The 11,846-nt window shown below is 42.6% G+C and overlaps 1 protein-coding gene across 11 annotated transcripts in view; it reads right to left on the bottom strand.

Moving 5' to 3' along the window:
* brsk2a (BR serine/threonine kinase 2a) overlaps positions 1-11,846 on the bottom strand; it is a 197,365-nt gene that overhangs the window by 25,202 nt on the left and 160,317 nt on the right. For all 11 annotated transcript variants that reach the window (XM_037766987.1, XM_037766990.1, XM_037766992.1 and 8 more), the window contains exons 6-9: positions 9,459-9,492; positions 9,287-9,355; positions 7,676-7,822; positions 2,307-2,338 (exon numbers count right to left, since the gene is read on the bottom strand). In XM_037766987.1, coding sequence (XP_037622915.1) covers positions 2,307-2,338; positions 7,676-7,822; positions 9,287-9,355; positions 9,459-9,492 — 282 coding nt within the window. The remainder of the gene's footprint in view (positions 1-2,306; positions 2,339-7,675; positions 7,823-9,286; positions 9,356-9,458; positions 9,493-11,846) is intronic.

Raw genomic sequence — 11,846 nt, 5'->3', positions numbered from 1 at the left:
CACACACACACGCACACACACAACCCCCCTCTACTTTTCTGCAATAATCTATTTTTTTCCCCCTCTGGATAGCCCTGTGAAGCGTAAACTATTAAAATCACCTCCACCTTTCTATATGATGTGAACTTGTGAACTGGATCCACAGTCCCCCACAACCCCCGCCCCTGTTTCACTATGTGCATATCAAATTTGGTGGTGGGGGTAATGAAAAAATACAAACAGGACCCCTGTTTCATTCCAGTAAACGACAGGAAACGTCTTGCCAGTTTATTAGGTCCACTTTGCGAAAACAGTCAATAATATACTACAATAATCACTACCTTAATGAAGGTTAAAAGGTTGATTGTTTTGTTTAAACTGTTTTAGAAAGGTGGAGACTCAGTAAAAAGAAACACAAATCAATGGCACCACAAAATAAAGGCTCCAAAATGACCATACAGTTGAATCGACACCTCTCTTAAACCAAGGTTAGAATAGTTTTGAATTTGTATTTTTTTTGTTTTTATTATTTAGTTTTTAGTTTTGACCGTTTTATTTCATTTTAGTTTAGTTTTAGTTCATTTCCGGAGTGTGTTTGTGTGCACTCGTTTTTAGTTTTGTTTCAGTTTTTCAGAGAGGTTTAGTTTTAGTGTTTTTATATATTTAATTTGAACTAACAGTAGTTTTGGTTTGTTTTTGTTAGGGCAAGGTATAATGTCTCAGAAGTATGTAGCTATACAAACAAAACGATGATGATCGATGAACTGTGTAGGAACGGCCATAACGTTTATTGTTTAAAATTTGCGCATCTTTAGTGTTAAATGTGAAGCAACTGCGGTATAGCGCCATATCCTGGAAGGTCAGGTTCAATGTCGCGAGAGGTCAAGGATGTCTTCTGTTTTTGGTAGTGATATATTATAGCTAAAAAACTAAAACTGAAATGAATTAACATTCATTTTTCATTTCATTTTAAGTATTTTTTTTTACCAGGAAATATAATTATAGATTTTAAATAGAGTGCTCATTTATAATTTAGAAGTTTCAGTTTACCAAAAATATGTTTCACTGCTTATTTTCATTTTAGTTTTTTATTTACTATAATAACCCTGCTCTAAACACAAAACACTATAAAATTCATGTAAGCTGTTGTATTAGATTGCAGTAATATTTGCTAGGTGTACCTAATCAACTGGGAACCGAGCGCACATTTATCCACTGGCCATCATTATATTAGTGCTCCTGGTGAAGACAGCTTAGTCTGGCGCTGTCCTTTCAGCACCACAGCTCTGCTTAGCTGCTCTGCTCAGATTGTTGGGAAGCTCATCAACTAATGAAACTAATAAACTAACAATAGGAATGGATGGTCTTATTTGAATTTGTAAAAAAAGAAGTTGTAGATTGTGTGACTTAGAATTACATGCTGCGCTGTTTCATTTTTACCCACCACCGATGAGCTGCTTCTGGGGAAAAGCCACAGACACATTTGAAAGACAAAAACCCTATCTCATTCATTCATTCATTCATTCATTCAGCCAGTCACAGTCATTCAGCCAGCAGAGTCAGACAGCTAAACAACTCCTCACTGACAAAACTCACATTACATTAGTCTTCTCTCGCAGCTCTTCTCTTGTCTCCTCTAGTTTCTTTTATCAGTCTCGCTGTCTGTTTGCATGATCTTTCAGTACACGACAGAAACCATGACTCAACCCCTTTCAGGAATCACAACCTCCTGTCATGATTCATCTTTGCTCCTGCAGTGTAAGAACCTTCACTTTTTCAGCTACAACTTCTAAATGGTGATAATCTGATTATTGGAGTGAGGATATCGGCCTTTACAAACATCAATTAGTGTACCAGTATATTAACATTTTGTTCCCCATTAAAAAGCTTGTGTCTTGTTTATGCTCTGACATAATTTACGATGACCTGGACCATAAACGCTCTCAAAAGATTTATGTTAGCTTAAAAAGGTGAGTGCGCTCTGCTACGGATATTAAATGAAGGGTACGCTGAGGTTATGTGGGTTCATCCTCCACCACATCCCTGCTTGTTCGCTCTCCCCTGCTCCCTGTTCAGTTGACCATATGCTGCACATCCTCTTTCATGCACTACCAATTTACCCCCACATCCCCGAGAGTGGAGTCATGGCCCGCTCAAATGTACTCTCGTGTACAGAGCTGAAACTCAAAGCCATTTATCATGCGGTCGCTCCCCTCAGGTCTACAACCCCTGCAGAACAGGCTAAGAGAGGAGAGGAGAGGAGGGGAGGGGAGACGAGAGGAAAGGAGTGGAGGGTGTTAAAAAGGAAGGAAAGACAGAGTACTTACATGTACCATGTGTGCTTCTGGATCTGTTCTAACTGTAAAAGACATGACAGAAGAAAAAGGCAGGTCAGTACACAAACATTTTATCCCCTTTCGGACAACACAATAGGACAATACGGCCACATTGAATGGTGGAAGTAAATAATAAGGCCTTCAAATATTAATACTGCCAATGGGAAAAAACTTATTGAGAATAGGAGTGAGAGAGAGAGAGAGAGGTGCAGCAAGGGTATGAGAGAGAGGTGATGCCACTGAGCTATAAACAGAGAATATTATCTCCCTCACACACACTGCTGACCCTGCCAAGCCCTCTGGTCTAAAGGGAATCTCCCATTCTCATTCTCCTCCCGTCTCTCTTACTCACACATACACACACACACACACACACACACACACACACACACACACGCTCGCTCTCTCAATACTACTCTTGTCATCACACTTTTAATGTGGCCACTTTGTCACCAACACTGTCAACATGGTGTTTTGCCAACAAAGGAAAAGCTGAAAGAGACAGAAACAGTGAGCAAAAGGGCAACAAAGGAAGATGTCTGTTAGAATGACTCCGCCGTGTTTCAACTGCCCACAGAGGAAAACAGGATCAATGTCACTGTCGGGACTTTTTAATTTGCTCGTGCTGTTGTTGTGGAACCACGGGAGATACACATAGCAGCTCTAATTATTGTCACTTATTCAGAGGCATAGTTCTTTGGTTTGTGTCTCCATCAATGCCTCCACCCCAGAGGAGTTATCTCTGTGCTTCAGCACTGATGAATGCCTTCATGGAGCAGGCCAGGCTGCGGTTACTGACTATAGGTGAATCTCGTCTGCTTCCACAGAGGTCATGGTATTGACAGAGACACCCTGCCTGTCAGATACAGGCCAGTGGGTGACCTACTCCTACTCCCCACTTTTATTAAACGCCTGGAGGCAGGAGACTGATATCACACGCAGGGTTGAAAGTGATGTGGTTTGAAATGCGGTATCACATCAATCAGTCTCTAAATGTGACAGTACCAATTCCAGCTGCTTTCACTCAGGCAGAGGGGAATGCTGCTGTAATACTGGTTTGGCTAGGTGTGAGTTTGAGGATGCATTAAGGTTTGTTCCTATCTGGGAGCTACATAAATAACTTTCCGTGCAACTTGTATGTATACAAATGTGTGCAGGTCTGTGTGTCAATCATATGGCTGTTTATGAGGGCAGGGAGGGACATGAGGGTGAGCATTGGGGACTTATTATGCCCTACAAAACTAAAACACAGTAACTAGATATTTGGTAAAATGGATAAGACCTGAATATGACTTTTTCTGTTTTACCTTTTGAATATCATGCCACAGATTTTTTTTTTTAAATTTTGGTAAAACAGCATTTTAAGTACTGGAAAACCACCCGATTCAACTGTTATCAGGCCGTTAAATGTGCATTATCACTCACTCTAAGCACGATAGATGTGGGTCAGAAGGGGCCTACTACACCTACTACCTTGTAAAAGTGAAAGGGAAACTTAAAAGCAACACGTTTTAACACGTACAACTGAATGAAATGTATTTAACACAAACAGAACAGCTTGTTCAGGTTTAGGAGACAAAACTACAACTTCTTTAGGTCTAGGCAACAAAACCACTTAGTGAAGTTTAGGGGAAAACGCTGTGTTTTGGCTTAAAATCAGACGTTTCAAAAATGAAAGCGAAACTTAATGCTTGTGAACACAAAGGCAACTACGCGTTGTTCACATGAGACGCAACCCCGGAGTCCAGGGAGAAAGCCCTGGCTGTGTTTTGCGTCGCATCCATCACCACCGACCTCCACCCCATATGGTGCTTCACGCCGTCTATATTACAGCGCTGGATTTCCGCTTCTGCTCCTGTCATAATTACTACGGTCGCTAGAGGTCGCTGTTGTCTTCTTTTATTCCTTCTTTCGGTGATCGACCACGTGAATAGATGACAAAACCTACTATTGGGTGTAGCAGGACCCTTCAGACCTACATCTCAATCGGCTGAGAAAACAGAGGTATAAAAACAAACTGCAGTGACTCCACTCTAGCAAGTCAGGCTAGCTGGTGAAATAGCGTAAAGCTAATTTACCCACTTCCCTTTTCTGTTATTGCAATATTGGTTTTGATACCTTAAAATAAAAAATCAACATCAGATAAAATAATCCTGCTAAAAGCTAAGTAGCCTAGTTTAGCAGAGTCGCAACAACCCCCGTCTCTGCAGCCTTCTGACTCTGTGGGATTTCACGTGATTAACTACAGTGTAATTTCTCAGTGAGACACAAAAAAACACACACACTTCCTTTATTCTCAATCCAACAACCTCAGCACTTCCTCTGTGCCATCCCCATGACTGCATTTTATGTCTGTGATGAACTGCTCTTTAATATAATATAATGATCTAGCCATTCCTCTTCATTGGGGATCACGAGGAGGACGCAGATCTTTCCAGGATGTCTGTGTTCATTTCAATACTGAAGATGAGATGACTGTGTTGAGGAGGCTGGCCCTGTCGCCTCCGGGGCCCCTGGACTACACAGACAGGAAATGAAGAGAAAGGCTTTTATTGGGCTAAGCCCCTTAAGCCCGGGTACGTGCCCTCCCACTCAAGACTCTGAGGGGCATTGGCTTTGTGTGAATCTACTAGCAAAATGTAATTAACAAGAGGTGACAATAGACATACTGAAACACAGACAGTAGTTGTGGTCTGATTACCCAATCGATTTGATTCAACAAACTACTGTCAACATCATTAAGAAAAATAATCCCTAGCAGAAGAATGAGAAGTCCCCTTATGATGTCATTCCCACCCTTGGGTGTACCTGTCTGGTCTGTCTGACTGCGCGGTCACCACTAAACTCCAAGAACGCTCAATCTAACAGGGCTATTTGACATTCTGCGAGGTTACAGCACATCCCCAGAGCTCTGTTTGGAGCCCTCGTGCACGAGAGGGGAGCCGGAGAGGAAGCATATTCTCTCCCAGCAGCTCGGTCTGTGTGTAACCCTTTTGTCGAGGACAGCGCTGGAGGCTGCCGGACGTATCTGTGGGATCTCAGGGTGACCTGTCCTCATCAGGCATAGAGAACAGAAAAATAAAGCACATAGCGTACATACAGCATACCAAAGAGATGGCGGTTTCGTCGTGCGCTGCTTATCTGAAGGGCTGTACTTGAAGGATGCCAACTCTCCCGCAAATGAGCATCTCTTTCTTTGTAGCTTTCTGATCTTTTCCGGTGTCTTTCACATTCCTGTTATGTAAAGTCATTCTGACACTGTGAAAGATAGCTCGGGGAATGGAGCATCAGCATCCACTTAAGGGTGGTGTCACCACATTTGCTTACAGGCAAGTGCATGAACACAGTTTAGTTTACTGCATTGATTCACAAAGACACCTGGAGAGCCTGGAGAGGGTGTGCGTGCGTTAATGTGAAAATGTGGGTTTTTGCTTTTGTGCGCGTGCGCAGATACAATAACTTGTGTCTGTATCTCTGCACGTCGTCTGAATGTGAAATGCAGGACAAGAACAAAGGGCAGCAACATCTCAGTGTGAAGTCGGTACTTTTTTTGAGATCTCTGGCCACTTTTCATTATTTACATTTCCCTTTGTCCACCTCTCTCTACCCCCCTCATCCCGACTCTGCCCTTCACGTCCCTCTGTTCTCGCGCTATCCTCCAGCCACCTTGCCAAGGTGATCAGTTGCTGCGTAGAAAGGGACTGGCATTGTGATGAGTACACTAAACAGTGCAGAGGGAGAGTACACAAACAGCAGCCCTCTCCTGAATTCACATGCTGCTCTTGAGGAGGAACTCAAACAGAATCGGGGATGAGGCGAGGCAAACACTTTTGGAACACAGGGGAGGAAAGAAGAAACAAAGAAAAAGACAATGGTTGGCTTGGCAGCGAGTTGATATTAGCCACTTTAGTTTGAACGTGTATCTCCGCCATATCTCTGCTTTCTCCTTGGAGCTTTACAAGTTTTCCCAGCTTACTGTGAATCTGCAAAATAATGATTTTCCTCTCCTAACGCAGACCCGATGTGTCTGGAGTTTGTTTTTTTTCTCCATGAATGCTGTCTCAAATAACAACTAAATGTGTTTTGCTGCTTCTACAACATCATTAGTAAACACTACTAGACGTGGACTATGAATATGAAATATTCAATACAGATATACTGTAATTCAGGTCTTACTGAGGCACTGGCCGTCATGTATTATTAAAACAAATTGTGTATACTGCTAAAGAATACCAACATGTACTGCAGAGGTTCATGATACCTAAATATTTGTGTGCTAACATGGGTGTGAAGGCAGTACATAGAGATACCGTAACGTTCGCTGTCTGGGTGTCTATATAGTGACATCACACTTCCGCCTTAGAGAGTTGGATCTTACTTTTGTACAGGGAAGACGCTTGTCTAAGCCGTCGTCACTAGTGTTGTGTTATATTGTCTCTTTTTGGCTGCTGAAACCATGAACTGTATCGTAACAATGTCAGCCCTCAGTAAAACTACAGCTGAGGTATGAAGATTTTCATCCCTTCTACTCTCTAACGTCTACCTGGAGATCTACCGCATCTCCACATATACACTTAGAGATATAATTACACCCACAGCCACACGGTTGTCAATCACATAAGAGTGTAATGTTCCTTCTGAAACCATTTAAGAGGACCTATTATGCTTATTTTCAGGTGCATGCTTGTATTTTGGGTTCCTACTAGAACATGTTATCATGCTTTAATGTTCAAAAAAAGTTTTACTTTTCTCATACCGGCTGTGCTGCAGCTCTTCTTTTCACCCTCAGTCTGAAATGTTCTGTTTGAGCAGGTATTATGCAAATATGTTGCTTGGTGACATCACCATGTTACAGAAGAAAAGGCGGGACTTCAAGCAAGGCGTTTCAGGCAGTTCAGGAGCAGTGTTTCTGTGGGAAAGAGTTAACTCCCTTTGGCCTGGACTTTGGGCTTTGTAACTTTGCAGACCTTTTAAATGCACAAAAATGTATATAACACACTAAAGGAAAGGGAAAAAGCACAAAAGCATAATAGGTCCTCTTTAATGTATAGTTACACTTCCCTTTACTGTTATAGCAGCCTCCACTCTTTTGGGAAGGCTTTCTACTTTGGGCAGCAGGGTTTTGCTCCCATTTAGCCAAGTCAACTTTTCACCAAACTTGGAAAATTAATTCATTTTGGTTCCCCAGACTGTTGCCACAGAGCTGAAAACTATTGTCTAAAATATCATTGCATGTTGTAGCATGAATATTTCCCTCAATTCTAACTAAGGGGCCAAGCTCAAAGCATGAAGAGCAGCCCAAGACCAAAAGCACACAAAAGCATGTGAAGACAATCATCCAGTCTCTTAATTGAACTGACCGTTAGTCTTTTGGTGGCATCCACTTCAATCATGCCACGAAGGAGGTTCTGACAGTCTGGAGGGATGAAGTGTGGCATGTGAAACACTCCCAACTTCACCTTCTCTAACAGATTCCTCAGGTTGTCATCATCAAACGGCAGGGCACCCTGGAGAGACATAGGAGAGGAGCAGAGAGTGAGAACAGTGAAAAGAAATTGGAAAGGGTGAAGATTTAGATGTAGGAATAAAAGCAGAGGAGAAACAGCTTAATGGCAGGATTAGAACAGAAAATAAGCCTTCACCCGATTGAGGGCAGAAATGAAAAAAAAACAATGACTAACAAGGCTCGCCAGAAGAAACAAAACCACATTTTGAGTCTAAATCCTGCACGACTTAAAGAACAAACTTGCTTTCTCAACTTGTTCAGCTCTCCAATTAGAGCATTGTGCCCTTAGCCACCATGCAAAATAAATAATAAACAGCGGTAAGCTGAAAACGGGGCTTTTCTAATAATTACCCAGCGTTCTCATTTACCTCGTTCATTTAGCATTCCCTCATCAGAGTCATTTATCAGAGCGAGCTGACACCTCACAGATGTGGCTGTTTGATGAATGACAACCTCCACCACGAGACAAGATGGAGGGAGAGAGAAAGAGGAAAAAGGGTGAGAAAGAAAGGCTGAGAAATGAAGAGAGGTAGAGAGAAAAATAAGGGGGGGGCAGGCTTGTGTAACAGATGATCTGAGCGCAGCCTAACTGCTGGGGAGTATGTGCGTCTCCCACAATCAGACAAATGGTTATCTCGCAGCCAGACGACAGGACAGAAACGGGAGAAAGACAATATTCATCTGCAGTCAAACGGCGTCGGGTTGAAAGTTTTGTTTGGAGCAAGACAACATCAGGTTTACGCAACACAAGAGTACAAGGGAGACTGTCCTCAACACAAGTACACACAGACAGAAAGAGACTGAGTGAGGGAGAAGGAGGCTAAAGCAAAGACAAATACACAGGGCCTGTGGCCAAAAGCCGCCCTGTCAGCGTTGGTATTTATTTTGGGCTCTCTTCTTTCAGTTTGGCTGTATGAATTATTCATGGATCAGGAGTGTGTTGGAACTACAGTACAGCTGTTGATGAAACAAAGCTTCGGGGCTGCATGGCTGGGGAACCACGGACATAATGTAGCTGGAGAATAGACCTGCTTATGGGTACCGCGTTGTGTGTGGATACAGGATAACGAATAAAAAAGATGCCTCTATTCTCTGATCTTCTGTTGCGCAAGAATTTCAGCTTGAGGGCGTTTCTGCAACATTTTTTTCCCAGTAGGACCTTCTAAATGAGTTTCTGTTTGAGGCTCCGTGGCAGCTGCAAGGTCTCACCAATCTTCTCTTTCCATTAAGGTCGACCTTGAGTCAACAGCCTGAGTGCAAAAGTTGGGAATGTCCCGTCACGAGACTCACTCGCTTTCTACTTTTGATCCATTTCAGCTGGTAGAAAGGCTGGACATACTGTTTGGCTGTGAAGGGGAGGCACTACTTTGTGGTTAAATTGTACTGTGACATATTTCTCTGGAGAATTTTAAACTGTATGTCAGTCCAATCACCATCAGTTAGTAAAGAACAAACCGACACTCACCACCAACAGGGCAAAAAGTATGACCCCACAGCTCCAGACGTCTGCTTTCCTCCCATCATACTTCTCTCCCTAAGGACGAGACAGCAGCAGAGTGTTAGGGTTGGTTAAAATAAGATGGATGGACTATGAAAAAGAAGCTTAAAAAAAGATAAATCACTGAAAAATGACTTACCCTGATGACCTCTGGACAGGCGTAGTGTGGAGATCTGTTGGGAAAACAGAAAAGTTCAAACAGTGATTAAATTGAGGAACGTTAAGAAAGGGAAATCCAGGTTATTTAAGGACTTTTCCACTTGCTGTACTGCAAAGTAAGTCGGGGGTTACACAATCATGACACAACAAATGTTAAAACAGTCATACGCCACTTTATGAAAATGTGAAAAGAACAATTTAGGCAGAAAATAAACGTCTCAAGTGAGCATAGATCAAGATGTGCATCGTGGGTTTAGACATCCTGAGGGTGTTTGGGTGTCCTCCTGCTTGCTTACTCAAGGGCATCCTCTCACAGCAGACAGTGAACAGACCCACTAATCTTTACTGCACCTGGATGGGCTGACAGTAAACCCAATGACGAGATTGACACATCAATATCATATGAAGATTTATGGAGCTACCTCGCACCGGCTGCTCCATAAGCCACATAGTTATGAGAGGCTGCAAAGTGACTTGTTATTCTATATACATACACAGTGGCAATACGACATTCCCAGACTGCCAAACTCAGTCCCTTGAAATAAAAAGAAACAGGTGATAATCAGTACTTTGCGTCAATCTAAAATCAAATTTAGCTACAGGATGTTCCTTTGTTTCTCTGATTTTGGGCAGGGCTCTGTTCTTTTTCGACTTGCCTACTTGTGACTGCGAAACAGAAAGCAAATCAGGCACCTGTCTCCCCAAACCTCTCAGCCTGCTGATGCATCCTCCGCCTCTTTCTCCTGCTCAGTCTAATCTAACACCGGGATATTGGGCTCTAATGAGAGACTATCTGAAGTCTGTAAACATGGCGCCCATTAGCTCTGCTGTTGTCTTGTGTACTCATGAATACCAGCCCTGACGGCGCGGCTTCCTCTGGCTGTCAAAATACTGGCCGATAACAAACACTGCCGCCGTGTCAACGGGGGAAGCTCAAACACGACGAGCCTATGCAAATACGGCCCTCCTGATTGCAAGTGTCATAGTGCATTATGCAAATGAGCGAGGAATAAAAATAAAAAACAAGCTGGAGATTTGCACTAGTTACGCCTGGTGAGTGCCGCCGCACATGAGCCACAGCTGGAACATGCATGGATATAAACTCATTATTTGCAAGGGCTTTAGGTGGCACACACGGGGTGAGGATAAAGACTGGAATACAAGCATCTGAGCTCAATCAACTAAAACTAAAATGCTTGGAATATGCTCATCTCTCTTCTAGTCTCAACCATAATTCTATGGCTCACTTATATGTCCACATATGAGCTTTTCCAAACTGAAACACTCCATAGTTGTTTGTTCTCTTCACTGTGGGACTCTTTAACTACCATGTGGCGAGGATCCATGAGTATTCATGACCCTTCTTCCCTGTTGTGCATTACCTCTATTTAATGGCCTAACTTAATTAGAGGTGTAAATAAAGTTCATTTAAATGTATTGTAGCTCACCACATAAAAATTCTGGCCACATATAAAAGCCCATATGTCATGAAATTTATATCACGATAAAAAATCCTGTGCTGCTCACACCATGAGTTCAGATTATAGACTAGGATGCTAAAGATAAATTGTGAGCTGTAAGAGCCACTTCCCTCTGACCAGAGTGAAAAATGCAGGCTTTTGAAGAACAGTTGTGCGTGGGTTGACATGACATTAGTCTTTTCTTGCTCATTTACTCTCTCTCGACCTAACACCACTATAACATCACATAAATAGCATTTACAGACAGAATGGCGTTATTCTGAGGGCAACAAATAGCAGCACAGTGGCATAGAAGTATGCTGTAAGTGAGTGTGTTTGTACTCGAGCAGACGGTTGTAGTGGGGAAACAAAGATGATAAAGATCCATGAAGAGCTGTCTTTATCTACACTGAAGGGCCTATCAGTGTCAGACTGGTTGCAGAGAGATGTCTGGACCATGAGTTCAAACTAGAATTACAGGCTTGTGGTTGTACACCTCCGTCAACCAGTCACAGTTCACATCCATGTCCGTCCAAAATGTCATCACTTCATAATTTTATCCTATTAAGCATTCTTGTGAAATTGTCATAATTAGCATTTGAATTCTTGAATTATGGCCCAAAACCATAGACTGTATATAAGAAGTGGACGTAGTCCCCGTGACGTCACCCATTGGTCTGTGGATTGCCGTTTTGAAGCCTCAAGTTTGGCATTTTGGCTGTCGACATCTTGGTTTTTTGCAACCAGAAGTGACACGAAAGGGTCGAACTAAGTACACTGGACAACGCCGTGGTAGCGACCTGCCATTCATAAGGTAGCCCAGCCTAAAGCATACCCTGCTTTATGGTCTATTTGACTCTAAATGGGAGCATAATTTACTAAATGAACATCATGCTGTATTGAAGAAG

Source organism: Sebastes umbrosus, chromosome 4 (genome assembly GCF_015220745.1).
Source record: "Sebastes umbrosus isolate fSebUmb1 chromosome 4, fSebUmb1.pri, whole genome shotgun sequence".
NCBI lineage: Eukaryota > Metazoa > Chordata > Actinopteri > Perciformes > Sebastidae > Sebastes > Sebastes umbrosus.
Note: the sequence above shows the minus strand (reverse complement) of the source record. Positions and strands in the feature narration are given on the sequence as shown.